This window comes from Xenopus tropicalis, chromosome 6 (assembly GCF_000004195.4).
Source record: "Xenopus tropicalis strain Nigerian chromosome 6, UCB_Xtro_10.0, whole genome shotgun sequence".
Taxonomy (NCBI): Eukaryota; Metazoa; Chordata; class Amphibia; order Anura; family Pipidae; genus Xenopus; species Xenopus tropicalis.
Window position 1 is genome coordinate 39,727,415 of NC_030682.2, and position 15,209 is coordinate 39,742,623.

Here is a 15,209-nt window from a genome sequence, read left to right on the forward strand (position 1 = left end):
ACAATTACCCCCACAGTATGTGACAGTGACCAAAGCCAGGTCTTCCTCTGAAAGCTGAATCCTCTCCGCCACTATCTTTAGTATATCCTGCGCAGAGCTGGATACTTTGGCCCTGATGCTTACATACGAGTGATCTGTTATGTAGACACGGCAGAAAACTGCACAAAAAAGGAAGAGGAAAGAGGTTAGCGTTCCATGCACAAGTCAATAAAACTCAGCTGTTGTCAGCCTGTGCTTTCCTGCTATGTATGGTATACGGGGAACAGACTGTCTGGCAGACAAAACCGCAACATTATTCATTTAACCACACTCTCAAGAGAAATGCATTTGGTTATGAAATATTTCTATTTTCTGCTCTTTCATTTATTTATTTTTAGCCAGCAAAACCTTGGATGATACAGAGAGAAAGAGAGCAGGTTCTCTGCACCAAGCACCCAGGCACTGCCTTCAGACACTTCTTTGCCATTGTATTTGACATTTTAACATTTTGCCAAGAAGGAAAGATGTACTGTATGAATGAATGCAGTGCTTATTGCTCAAGAAATGTGGAAAAAGTATGGATGTGCGTGACCAATGTGAAATCTGTATAGACAAAGAACAGTAGGGAAAAATAATACATTCTTCCTCTGCTGCTGCAATAGGGATCATTTAGCAGCATAAAATCTTTATTCCAATGGGCTGGGGACTCTGTAATCAGATGAAGACACACAATGGGGCAATCATAGCACTAAGATCAATAAAACAGAACAGATAAAAAGAAAAAAAAAAAAAATTGCTCCCCACTGTAAAAAATAAATGAAAAATAAAGAATTTCCATGGCCAATTAACCCATCTGTATCCAGCTGCTGTCAGCTGTTTGAGCTATTTAAATTGACTGTAGACTTATGTTCACGCCTTTATCTAAAAAAACTGAAGATCATGTCACTGTAATCTATTTATCTGGTCAGGTAACTATGCTTTAATATCTTCTAACACTTCAGGTAATTGTTAAAAAGATTTGACTGCTTATTTACAAGCCCGGAAAGCACAAGTAACAGAACTTCAGTACCTGGGCTTGTTGCCCTCTGCACAGAGCGTTGATGCAGGCTGCAACTGATGATGTGCAAGTTAGGGGCAGGCAGAAGACAGGACACCTATGTGCCTTCCCGTCTGCTCCTTTGGAATCTAGAATGCTGCGCTAGCTTCAAACAGCATGCCCCATGCAGTGCACAAAAACTTGCCCCGCGTAGGGGACAAAGTACAGAAAAATGGCTGATTGCACTTTGCATCGTAAATGACCCCTAATCCGTTTTTTGGCCAAACCCTGGGCATTGTACAATTCAATATTATTTGGTTGGAACACCACAAGCAATAAACTTGGCCATGATTATTTGGTTTAGACATCACAAAACATTGGTACATTCTGACACTAAGGGGCTGATTTACTAATCCACGAATCCGAATGGGAAAAATTCGGATTGGAAAGTGAGCATTTTGCGACTTTTTCGTATTTTTTTGCAACTTTTTCGTAGCCGTTACGACTTGCGCGAATTGTCGCAACTTTTTCATAGTCATTACAAATTTCGTGAATTGTCGCGACTTTTTCATAGCCATTATGACTTTCGTGAATTGTCGCGACTTTTTCATAGCCATTACAAATTTTGTGAATTGTCGCGACTTTTTCATAGCCATTATGACTTTCGTGAATTGTCGCGACTTTTTCATAGCCATTATGACTTTCGTGAATTGTCGCGACTTTTTCATAGCCATTATGACTTTCGTGAATTGTCGCGACTTTTTCATAGCCATTACGACTTTCGCAAATTGTCGCGACTTTTTCGTATTGAGTGCTCGAAAAAGTTGCAAAATACCGATCATTATGAAAAAAACACATTCGGATGTTTTTCGGACGTTCGTGGATTAGTACCGGTAAATGTGCCACTAAGACTGTATACTACAGGCAAAATTTACCCAATTTAATAGTATCTGGTAGACTGATGTTATCAACACATCCCTCCCATAGTTTATTATTGCTATTTTCCTCTTCAGGTGAATATAAATGTGCAATTTGCGAAACCACTTTAACGAATATTTTTTCCGCCACCAAAGTTGTGGCTGTAACTTGGATGCAGAGTGAGTGCATACATATTCATAATTTGCGAATATGCCATATTTGAAAAACCTTTGTGGACATTCGCACTGCAAAAAAAAAAATCACATTTGCACATCAAATGCACCAGTCATGTCCAGCTTTATAAATAAACATGGGCAGGGCAAATATGTTCACTGTGTGAATAATTCTGCTCTGTGCACATTTTATGAATGACCTCCACTGAGGTAAATCTTAATTGTTTCTGAAACATGACTGGAGGGTGAATCACTGTAAAATCCCTGTAGTAAAGATATGTTTAACAAAGATTCACACCTCCAGTCATGTATGAATATTATCCCCTACCTCAATGAGATTCAGGATAACCTTGTGAATGGATTATGATGACTGTATTACACTTAGCTAACTTGCACATGTGGTGAAACATTTATAAGATCTACTTTACAGTTTTTTTTTACTAAGGTATAAACACTTTCTATATTAGGAAGCAGAATAAAGTTACTACCAGACCCAAGCAAACCCATTTTCCATTTGAAGGAGTGTAACACCATGTTCACACATTTATGTGCAGCCATTTGTCTACATACTGGTTCATGCCCAGAGAAGCCATATTGCTGCTACTTGGATTCATAAAGCACTATGATTTACAGTCCCTCTAAGTAATGAATTGAGCAATAAATAATTAATCCCCATTCCTTTAAAAGACAAGGGCTGCCTAGCTGTTCTGTTTTAATATTGATTATTTACTGTCAGTATTGCACTGTGTTTGCCAAGGCCCTGGCAGCTATAACAGAATCCTGATTTGCTTTTTTAGCTTGCCTCTCACTCCGCTCTTCCGTGAACTGATTTTGCTTAAGGCACAATTTGTATTTTTAAACTTATGCAGCTGCACTGTTTTTTTCTCTCGCCCTCTCCTTCTGTTCTGTTTTTAAGTAGGTAGTTTCAAGACAGCCAAAGGCCAAAGCATGTTCTTTATTTATGTACTGGACACAGAACTGTTGTACATATAATATAAAACAAGCCTGCCTGTGATGTATTGCACATGCAACGTATGTAGGTAAAATGGGCACATTTGAATCAAGGATGATTTCTTTCAACATGCATATCTGATTATATAGTATACAGTATGAGTTCACGCTGAAGATAATGGAACATTAACATTTAGTTCTCTTTAATCCCATCATTTAAGAAGAAAACATTTAGTCAATAATTACTCATGCAGAGTACTATGTAGGAGACAAAGTGTCCCTTATGACATTGTCCCTAAGTGATCCCTTTATGTCTAAAAAATATACATACTAAAAATATGCATACTATAGAAAGCATAATACACATTTAATGTACTATGTTACCCCTTCTGCTCCCATTATTAACTGCCATTTTTGCATTTAGTGCTCCCTTATTCACCCGCACAATCTTGCAAGGAGTCTCAGTCCCAAAGCAGTTGAAGAACAAGTAAAAAGATTGTAGAAAAGTATTTTTATCTTGCATTGAAAAATTTTTAGTATCTAGATGATACATACACTAACCTAAAGGATTATTAGGAACACCATACTAATACCCTTCTCTAACATCTAGCATCAACAAGGCATTTTCGCCCACAGGACTGCCGCATACTGGATGTTTATCCCTTTTCACAACATTCTTTGTAAACCCTAGAAATGGTTGTGCGTGAAAATCCCAGTAACTGAGCAGATTGTGAAATACTCAGACCGGCCCGTCTGGCACCAACAACCATGCCACGCTCAAAATTACTTAAATCCCCTTTCTTTCCCATTCTGACATTCAGTTTGGAGTTCAGGAGATGTGATTGGTTGATTAGATAATTGCATTAATGAGAAATTGAACAGGTGTTCCTAATAAACCTTTAGGTGAGTGTATATGCAATATAGTTCTCATGCTAATATACATACATTTGAGAGATGTAAACTAGATTAAATAATAGAAATCCTTATCAAAATAAAATACAAAGTTTAATGCTAGTGCTTTGTGCTTTCCTCTCAGCTGGAAAATGTATCCAGAAGTAGTTTGCAATGCCAAGATATACTCCGGGACTCTGCATGGTCCCCCCACCCATTACCAGCTCATACTTACTTTCCTCTATTTCATTTGCATTTCCTCTGTGCTGGAGCCAGTTCTCCTTGAGACTGAACTGGTGGAAAAGGGCTTTATTCTGTAAGCACAAAATGAAGGACAGTATATTCATGTGTTCAACATATTTGCACCTTTACACTGGCTTCACTGAGTGCTGGCTGAGATCATGCAAAGGAAAACACACACTTTGCAAACATGCCATTAACTTTTCCAGTTTCATTAGCAATAAAAAAGGTTAAAGAAGATTTTCATCTTTGGGGAACTTTACATGCTGTCTCTTTAAATTAAAGAAATATAAAGAAGTTCTCCAACATGAACATCAGCAAAATTAAGACATATTAGTGTTAGAATACAGTTTCGTGCATTTTCTTGGCCATGAGAAGGTATATACCTGATGACCTCAAAAATTTGCCCACAGGGAGCACCCATAAGCCATTGTTGCTTGATGCTTTTTAATGAATAAGCCCAAGTGTCTTTGGTAGGCTTATCTTCCCTCTTTATTTTCTACACTGTGTCTCACCCTGCACTACTCTACCAATACATTAAATATATAGAGTATGATTACCTTACAAGATTAAGAATTCTAGGATAAACAGAAAACGAAGGTTGTCTCTGTTACATTCTAAAAATGTTGCTTGATATTTCTTGTGATTAAATAAAGCACAGGTGCTAGTCAGGTTTTTTATATTGCTGTTTGAGCGCCAGTACCATTTGTCTATTTACTGCCCAAGTTGAAATTTGCCCGCTGTTAGTAAAGGGTTCCAGTACTGGGTTTAAGGGGATTTTGTCATGACTTTTATAATGCTACTTTGTAGAATAGCAGTAAAGTGTGACTAAAGTTTATCAGAGCACAAGTCACATGGCTGTGGCACCCTGGGAAATGAAGAATATGGCTAGCCCCATGTAAAATTTTAAACTTAAATATTAAAAAATATGTTTGTGCTTTTGAAAAATGGATTTCAATTCAGGATTCTGCAGAAGCTCTATTAACTGATGCATTTTGAAAAAAATATTTTTTTCTCGTGACAGTATTCCTTTAAAGAAAGTAAATGGTTTTTAGGAAATACAAAAAGAGATTACAATTTATACTACAACTGTAGTATAAATTACAGACCTTTTTAGTAATGGCTGCCCATTATAGGTTCTAAAAATGCATTTAGCACGGCACTAAGGGCACTTTATCATTGGAATGGTCTATAACTAATACATATTCCTGCCAGCACTTCTTATTTTCAGCTTCCTCATCAAACTGTGCTGGCAGATGCAGAGGAAGCACTGTTGGGAAGCAGGCTTCCGCAACTCTTTCCCTGTGATCCGTGCAGCTGTGCACAATTCATGACAGGAAACATAAACTGGTCCAGATTGTTCAAGCAGTGAAAAGCAAAATCATTAGGGAAAAAGCTGTTCAAGTACTGAATTATAATCTGGAGCATTGTTTTCTAAAGTACCCCAAATCTGCCCCTGCAACTGAATTGGAATGAATGTGGTTTTAAGGCATGCCTTTAATCAAAATGCTTGTCATATGGACTAATTTTCTCATCCAATGAGGCCGGTAATGTTGCTTAATGTTGATGGTCTGCATCATAACATACCTTTCTGTGAGGTGAGTATTCATCAACAGTACTGAAAAAGACAAAAAAAAAAAATGAGGATATTGTTATTAACTCTATTCCTATGGGGTAGGGGGGTAGGGAGAGATTATGTCTCCTACTGTCCACCAAAGAACCTGAAATCCAGGGCCCACCTTGAAAAAAATTAGATGGAGGCAGTTTCAAGTGGTATAGAGGTTACATAAGTCTATGGTGGAAATTGCCGGGTGATCCTCTGGTACTCTGGTTGGCCAGCTGTACAATCACATATCAGTCTCTTTAAAATATCATTCCATTGAAGTAGAAACTCACTCAACAATGGCAGTCCTCTCTATCTCTACAACCCAATAATTGCACTCTCCATCTCTTTTATACAATAGTTAGCTTTGTTCAAAGTAAAGTTGAACATAAACAGTACAAAATACACTTATAATGAGTGCACATCAGGCAACACCCCATAAAAATAATCTATATTCTTGGGCCTCACACACACAGGTATTAAAAACGTCCAGTCCTTTGTAGCTTTAGCAATGAGTCTGACCGTCATTAATTATGTACACTTGCTCCTAATTATTATACTTCAGTGCAGAATATTATGCTATTATGATATTAAGACTGAGCCTGTGAAAGGAAGATATTGGAATATATCAGGTTAACAGTGCGTTCCACACAAAACCTACTGCTTGAAAAGTCCCATGACAATATAAAGGAATGAGACCTCAAGCCTAATGCTTCATAAAGGTCACGGAACACCAAGGAGACATATGTGACACAAGTGCCATGACTAAGTAGCAATTATAAATGATAAATATGATTAGGATCTATTTTACAGCTTATTTGTGGTTCTAATTAATTATATATAATGATTGAGAAACTTGGTGTCAGAATGTGACTCTTATAGTATACAAAAACACTAATAAGGCCTACATACTTTAGATAATCAACAGACACGTACAAATAGTATTCACTGGTACAGCAATAACCTCTCAGGTATATAATTATTTAATTATGTCATTATACATTAGCAGGACCTCCCTTAAAAAAACCATCATTCTGTCCATATACATCTGCTTCTTATAGAAGGAGGTGAAGGGCATCCTGTAAGATCTATTAATAGCTGAGTGGCTACCCAATTTCACCAGATATTTCTAGTTTTATTTGCTCAATTAACAATTAACAAGTAATCCTGTGAAGATATTTATTGGAAATTATTGGATTCTGTTTTCTTTTAACTAGAACTTTACTTAAAGTGGACCTGTCACCCAGACATAAAAAGCTGTATAATAAAAGCCCTTTTCAAATTAAATATGAAACCAAAAGCCATTTTTTTATTAACACATCCATGCCCCTTATAAAAGCATTTAAAAATCACAGCTGTCAATCATATATTGCTTACCCCGCCTCTATGCCTTAGGCATAGGGGTGGGGCAGACAGTTACTTTCACTTTCAATTCAGAACTTATTAGATGTTGCTGTGCCCCTCACATTCCCCCTCCCTCCTCACCATCTAATTTCGTAACCAGTGCATGGAAATGGGTATCAGGTCCCCCCATACTGGCACAGAAACAAGATTTTGGCAGGATGCAAAGCTTGCCTTAATAACAATGTCCACAAAATGGTGCCTGCCTGCTTGCTGCAATTGTGAATTCCAAGGCTGAAGAAAATAAGATTAAAATAATTTCTACAGTGTAGGTGAAGTTTATTTTGCTTGACAAACACAGTAGAAAACAATTTTTGGAATTGTTTCTTAGAGTGACAGGTCCCCTTTAACAGTCATATAAACTCAAAAACTATTAATTATACTCAATACCTGTGAAAGACTCAAGACATAACAACCATTATTCACAGTCTGAGAATTTCATACTGTATATGGCACTGCCTATAGTTGCTTGTTTATTAAAAATGTAATTCCCCTTTCTGCTCTAATATATGCATTTTGTGCCACCCTTTTTGTGCCACGGAGAAATAGTTTCAGAGCAATTTGTCAATACCTTTGCAGTTGTAAAAAAAAAATGGTGCACTCAGACAAAAGCATATTCATTATTACCGATTTATTCAAAATATTATTAAAAATAATATTATTTTAGCCACAATATCTCATATAAACATCAGCTGCTCAGTGATAATACATACATACAACGATGTATAATGTTTAAGACAGGCAGCAGCTTATAACTATACAACATATTCTGAGCATGTTGTGCTTTTTCTGTGCTTGCTAAAAGCAGACTTCAGTATTAGTGATATGTTCTTAGCTGGAAGGGTTATACGCCATCATTTTGCCCTAAAACTCACACCTGGCATATGCAGTATAAACCATACTTTTGGCCTAGTGACCTCCATGTCATTATGTAAAAACATGTAATTGTACATGTAATTATAATTTACATGTAAAACAGTGCAAAATCATGCATAAACCTTTTCTAGTATGTTTTTAATGCATCTTGGCAGAGAAGTTACTTGCTAGAGGACATTATATGTGCTTTGACATAGATGTATGAGTGACAGAAACTACATTTTGCTGACTATAGTTACCATGGAAATTGTCTGCTTATTTTTGCTTATGTTTGGTATAGAAGTAGGTGTGAAGTTAAACTTTCAAGTATTGGATTTACTGTAAAGGAATGTTGTAAATGTTCTTAGGCTGAAACAAAAAATGGCATATCTCCACTCTCTAGCCTCAAGTTTGTATAATATGTGATTCAGTGCTCCATCATATACAATCGTCAATACATCAGAATCTATGTAAAAAATGCTCTGAATATAGATGAAGGAAGATGTTTTATTTGGGGAGATTCCAAACAGATGTGGTAAAGACTAAAGACAGCTATCAATTGTGCTATCAATTGGTAAAGACAGCTATCAATTGTGCAACAGGATTAAAAATAGAAATATTTTCTATATCAAATTAAATAGTGTAAAGGATTGCACTGTTGCACAGCTGCTGCAAAACAAGGGAGACTTTGAGGGCCCAATGGCTCTTAGCTGCTATAAAAATCTTTAGGGCTCATTCACTAAATAGGTCAATGTTTTTGTCACTTTGCTAACTTTATTTATTTTTTTTTGCACCTACAAGTCATGCACAAACCTTTAAGGTTGCCATTTGCGATCTTTCATGTGACCATCGGTCGTACAAAAGATCATTAAATCCGCCACTAACCTTCAGGGCTGAAACGGCAGATAAGGAGGTAGAAACAATAGGATTTCTACCTCCTTCTGCCGATTCAGCCCTAACGGAAGATTTTGCTCAGGCGCCTTCTATGGCGCCCGATCAAAATCTTTTAACCTGCCCGATCGGCAAGTCAACCGATATCAGCAGCCTTGTGCGATATCGTCGACTCGCCAACTTGCCATACACGCACCGAATATCGTACGAAACAAGGTTTTGTACGATATTATCGGTGCGTGTATGGCCAGCTTTAGATTTGTGGTTTGCAGAATAGTACAGCACACAAGTGCCCCCTTGAGTCAATATGTATGTCCTTTACTTGTCTGTCATTGATTATGCACATAAAGTACAGACCTATTGGTGCAAGGCTCAACAGGAGCCCTCTACTTACAGCTTGATCCTGATAACTGTGCAACCCCTGCGCTAGATGTGCCAACAAAGGTACCAAGGTGTGCAAGTGAATGCTACTATTAGCACAGCTGTGCTTGTATTTAGCAAACAGCACAGGTTTCTATTATCTGTGGAAAACTTTTTGTACTGTACTTTTACTGTAGTCCAATATATTAAAAAACACTAAATTATGGTCATATATTCTTATTTTTTTGCTAAACATAATTTGCTTTTACTACCAAATAATATGTACTGTAGATTTTTTAAAGAAAATACCAATAACACTTACTGGCGCCGATGGATACGCAGTACTTTCTGAAATTCTTTTAGTTCCTTTTCTAGTATTGGGTATTCATAAACATCATCCAACACATACCGGTATAGGGTCTGAAAAAAATGCAACAGGCTAAAATTGACTACTACAATAAAATAACAGGGCAATGTCAGACAATACAGGGCAAAGTCTTCATTTTCAATATAAAAGTTGGAATCAGCTTGCATGCTTCTAGATTTCCATGACCTATGGCGATGGTTAGGTGATAACTGGTTCATAATTTCCCCTTACTGCACCTGTGCATTAATTTTCCCTGTAATCTCTTCATATATGTGATCATTATGGCCATGCTATTACCACATAGGAGTTCATGCATATGAATATTTATTACGTTTCATTTTAAAGAGAATGTGTTTTTCACATCTGAAAACAGACTTTTCAAAAATTACACTGTCCAGGCGTTTTTCTAAATTTACTCTCACAAATACAGATTTATGTAGACAAAGCAACAATATAAATTATATTTTAATGCCGCTAGTGCTCCAGTTAATCTTCAGGCTGCACAGGGAATGCAGGGCTCTCAGACCATAAATGGCTATTTCACTACATGAATTTGCAGCAGGTTTCGGCAAGATGAGGAGATATATTTTCTCTTATAAGAAGCATCTTCAAGACAAACAAAGCTGTTTTATGTCACCATTGCTTGTGCTGTATGCTATAAACTGCTCTCTGGCCAACATAGCACAAGACAGTAAATACACAGTAACCTTCTGCTGAGAATAACATCATTCAAACCTTCATTAAGTTAACAAACAGATTTATCATGAAGGCAAATGAAATAATATCTTAGGGCAAGTTTTCTTTTTTCAAACATTCCAACTCAGCACTTTATTCCCTCATGCGGCCCACATCTTGCAGTGCTGACTCTACAGAATTCCAGTTTTGTGTTCCCAGCATCCTGTGTAGCTAAAAGTACATGTGGCAAAATCAGTCTCTCCCCTCACTACTTGAAATGTCAGCATACCCCCTTTTTGATCATTAGTTCACTGAATTTGGCTTGTTCTGAATGTACTTTTAACTACTTTTTAAATCAAGAAATGGGTATAGGTTTTGCTATTTCTTGCCCTAAACAGAGCAAAATCTAAAATGTGCATATTTCTTAATTAAAATGGTAGGCACAACATATGTTAAGCACAAGCCCTATTCATTGCACTAATGCTGGAAAAGGGAGTGATCTGCCACTTAAAAGAAAGCAAGAAAGCAATTAAGTTTGATATAAACTGTACTTCATAATTTCTTGCTATGCTTATAATTTAATTCTCCAACAAATATTTTGGAATATGATCTCACACAGATACATCAAACATAAAGGTCTATAATTACCATACTAAGACTGTAAAGCTGATTTAAATATGGCAATTATGAAGTATTTCATTTATTGTAATAATTTCCAGTATTTATGTGTACACAAATTATATGACTCACCGTGTACCTTGACAAACCTACACAAAAAAGGTGCCACGATAATTTACTTTACTTGTATAATTCACCAACAAGCAGCATCAACATACATTCTTCTAACAATAAAGTTGGGGCCCATGAACATTAAAGGGGTCATTTACAATTTCTATGTGCAAGAGCACTAAAGGTACAAAAATGTCTATGTGCCCTCTTGAATGATGGCAAATATCATGGTAGCCCAGCTACCACAAAGCAAGGTGATAACCGCCAAACAAGTTACAGGGGGCAGCACAAGCTGCACCTGGTAACTTTAAGAGCTGATCTTCTAGTGCAAAGAGTATGACTGTCCTCTGCACTAGCGATGCTAAATTTGTGAGCGTTGGCATTGGGAAGGCCATCTCAGGGCAGCCTGAGGCCTAGAAATGCCCCTGGGTGTAGCCACTGTGCTCTGGAATGGAGTGAAGAGGCCTGCAGCAGAGTACAAAGTACAAAAAACTTTCACTTTGCACGTTGCTCAGGATGTCGTAAATGACCCCCTTGGGCTTTCCACTTAGGGGCTGATTTATTAACCCACGAATCCGACCCGAATTGGAAAAGTTCCGACTTGAAAACGAATATTTTGCGACTTTTTCGTATGTTTTGCGATTTTTTCGGATTCTGTACGAATTTTTCGTTACCAATACGATTTTTGCGTAAAAACGCGAGTTTTTCGTATCCATTACGAAAGTTGCGTAAAAAGTTGCGCATTTTGCGTAGCGTTAAAACTTACGCGAAAAGTTGCGCATTTTTTCGTAGCGTTAAGTTTTAACGCTACGAAAAATGCGCAACTTTTCGCGTAAGTTTTAACGCTACGCAAAATGCGCAACTTTTTACGCAACTTTCGTAATGGATAGGAAAACTCGCGTTTTTACGCAAAAATCGTATTGGATCCGAAAAATTCGTAAAGAATCCGAAAAAATCGCAAAACATACGAAAAAATCGCAAAGTACCGATCATTACGAAAAAAACGCAATCGGACTCCATTCGACCCGTTCGTGGGTAAGTAAATCAGCCCCTTAGTATGTGGCCTCTCTGTACTATAAATACCAACCATTTTTAGTTGGAAAAAAGATATTGAAAAAATTAAGCTTGGTCTGGCAGAATTTAGCATGATGACAGAATAAATCCAAGTGTAATATTTTTCAAATGGGATAACCCACATTATTATTATGCTTTATTTTTACAGCGATGACACATTTATGCAGCACTTTACATTATGAAGGAATCATGAACAAACATCTGTCATCTTTCCTACAATGAATGTAATTGTAAAAGTAGTTAAGCAAATAACACCAACGCCACAGATCCAGATCTGACATATTTCCTTACCTTAAGGAAGAGCTTAGAATGCTCATCTTCATGTAACCAGTCCTTGTACAATGCAGTCCACTGGGATGCAAGAAGCAATACCTTTCTCTTTGTGCACAGAGCCTCTGGGCTTTCTGCTTTGCCATCATATTTTGCTGCACAATAAGTAATTTCAGGTCAAGGAACAACAAGAAAACATTTCATGTTTCACAAGTGCAGTCAACCATAGGCACAGGAATATTATGGAGAGTAATGTAGGTCTATAAAAACCCCTTCTGTTGCTGGGCATTAGCATTGGCTCTGTGATAATGAAAAGGCTCAGAATAATTAACTATACCTAACTGCACACTGCTCATGTATTGAAGAATTCAAGGGCAAACTGACTGGCATTTTAACCCTATAAGTGCTTAAAATGTACCTGACTAATCTGTGTCAATTACGTGTCCCTCTCAAGATAATAATGTCACCAGGCATTCTATTATTGAATTCAAATACCGCAAGATATTTGGCATGTTGGAAACCCTGCTTGTGATCTGGCATTTGAGGTCATATCTGACTAAACTTTTAAGACTGCGCTATAAGATTCTTATATATTAGTGAACACAATAATGAGACTCTGTTTCCGGTCTCCTTGTCACTGCAGGAAGGTATAATATCTCTCTTTAAGGATGGGCCAGGTGCAAAGTACAGTATGCACATACTGAGAATCCATTATTCACTTGTCAGAACTGGAGGAAAACACCTCCTATCCTCTTCATTCTGCTAGCAGATTTGGCAACCCAGATGCTACAATACCATCTGCCAACTGCCTGCTAAAGGGAAATGTTTGATCTTGTATGAAGACACGCGTTACACAGCTTTCCTTAAACACGGCATTGCCAGAATAAACATGCTCCCGTTTGGCTTTGTCGTAATTGCCAATATTTTCTTAAACCTGAAATTAAATCTGCAGAAACCAATTCTGCATGGACTGTCTACAGGCTCCAATTTGATCCGCTAATGATCACAGGGGCTGATCAGTGACAGGCTTAGCCCTACTCCTCAAAGCAGGTGTGTAAATGGCATGTGGGTGAGAAGAGAAATGCCTGAAGCAGAAAAGAATAACTATTATTCACAAAAATGTCATAACAGGACAAAAAGTGAAATAGATGCGCATGCGCCCTCTCATGCATACTCGCCTTGTTCTACCGCACGCCATCAGCATACCAGTGGGTTTACACCAGGCAGAAAGTACACACATTACAGGAGCCACAGGCATGTCTTATCGTTTGAAGTATTTGCAGAATGTGATTTGTGGAACAAATGAAAATGACAATATCACACGGCATACTTTCTGCAGGTCTTGACAGCACAAATATGTCTTCTGTAATATACAGCCGACACAGTCAAGTGCCTGGTATTTTGTTAAGCAGCACGAATAAAAGATATCAAGCAATTCAGCACCATCATTCCATCAAAGACAGTGGGGAGAACACACTGGGTCTCCTGCGTGATGAGAGAAGCTCATAGTAGAATAACTTGTTGGAATTCCAAACCCAATAGTAGCAAATACGACTTGATGTGAATGCATGTATGTATCTATGTGTGAATGTATGTATAACTTTATTTATAAAGCGTTTCAAGGATACATAGGGCTGTACAATCTTACAATGTATTCACAGGGAGAACGCGTATTATAATAAATACAATGAATAAAAAGTATAAATACACAGTTTAGGTGTCACATGGTTTGAGACACAGTAGGAAGGAGGTTTCTCTCCTGTAGAGCTTACAAATCATACAGGCACAAATTGGATGGTAAAATTACACAAGGTTTGGGGGTTGGCCCTTAAATAAAGGACTAGATAAAATAAATAAATAAATCTCTAGTGCTCCAAAAGGCAGAATCTGAGTTTGAGAGATTGTCTCTTACGGAATACAGGGATGGAATTCCAGAGGTAAGGAGCAGCAAGGTAGAAAGGTTTTAAGATATGGCAGTGGGCGTGGGTGGAGTAAAAAGATGGTGGTCATGAGAGGAACATAGAGTGAGACAAGTGAAGAAATAAAATGAGGGCAGGACTTACGAGCTTTGAAAGAAAGAAATGTGTTTTGTACGCTATCCTTTGCTTAACAGACAGCCATGCTAAAGATTTTACTAAGGGCTAAACAGGTTCCCTCTTAGGAGTGAGCAGGAGCTTCCTAGCAGCAGAGGTAGGAGTCTGGGGACCTGGTTAGTAGGAGATAACAATAATCTAAATGGGGTAGGATAAGGGCATGGATTAGTGTATTAGCTGCTACTTGTGGCAATATTGCAGAGGAAAAATGCAGCAGGTTTTGGAAGTGGCATTTATATGATTAGAGGAGAGGGTCTGGTCATAGATAAACCTAGGCAGCGCACTTCAAACCGATTCAGCAGGTTATCTGCCCGTGTACGAATCGGGGACGGCATCAGCTCGTTGATGTGGTCCTCAGTTCAACGGCACCTATGCCAGCCATCGTAGGGCCAAATTTTAAGGTTTTCCGTTAATTTGAACAAAAAGAGACACCGCTTATAAATTCAGGCTGCTTGGATGCTGTGCTTGCAAACTGACTGCATTCAGCACATCCTTTCTAAATGGAATTTCCCCTAATATCTTTTTAGACAATCTGGTAAATTTATTATGTTGTGTGTTATGTAAACTGTGGGACTAATTTACTTAAATAGGTGGTAAATTGCACTACTGCCATTACAGAAACCTAGGGGTATAACAACTGAGACTGTTACCCATTTAGATCTTTTAGTTCTATTAGAGGTAAGGCAAAGAGGTCAGTGATGCA

The 15,209-nt window shown here is 37.7% G+C and overlaps 1 protein-coding gene across 4 annotated transcripts in view; it reads right to left on the reverse strand.

The window, feature by feature from the left end:
- rapgef5 (Rap guanine nucleotide exchange factor 5) overlaps positions 1 to 15,209 on the reverse strand; it is a 163,109-nt gene that overhangs the window by 17,349 nt on the left and 130,551 nt on the right. For all 4 annotated transcript variants that reach the window (XM_031903650.1, XM_031903649.1, XM_018094932.2 and 1 more), the window contains 5 exons: positions 12,435 to 12,579; positions 9,621 to 9,718; positions 5,776 to 5,806; positions 4,184 to 4,262; positions 9 to 158 (listed from right to left, as the gene is read on the reverse strand). In XM_031903650.1, coding sequence (XP_031759510.1) covers positions 9 to 158; positions 4,184 to 4,262; positions 5,776 to 5,806; positions 9,621 to 9,718; positions 12,435 to 12,579 — 503 coding nt within the window. The remainder of the gene's footprint in view (positions 1 to 8; positions 159 to 4,183; positions 4,263 to 5,775; positions 5,807 to 9,620; positions 9,719 to 12,434; positions 12,580 to 15,209) is intronic.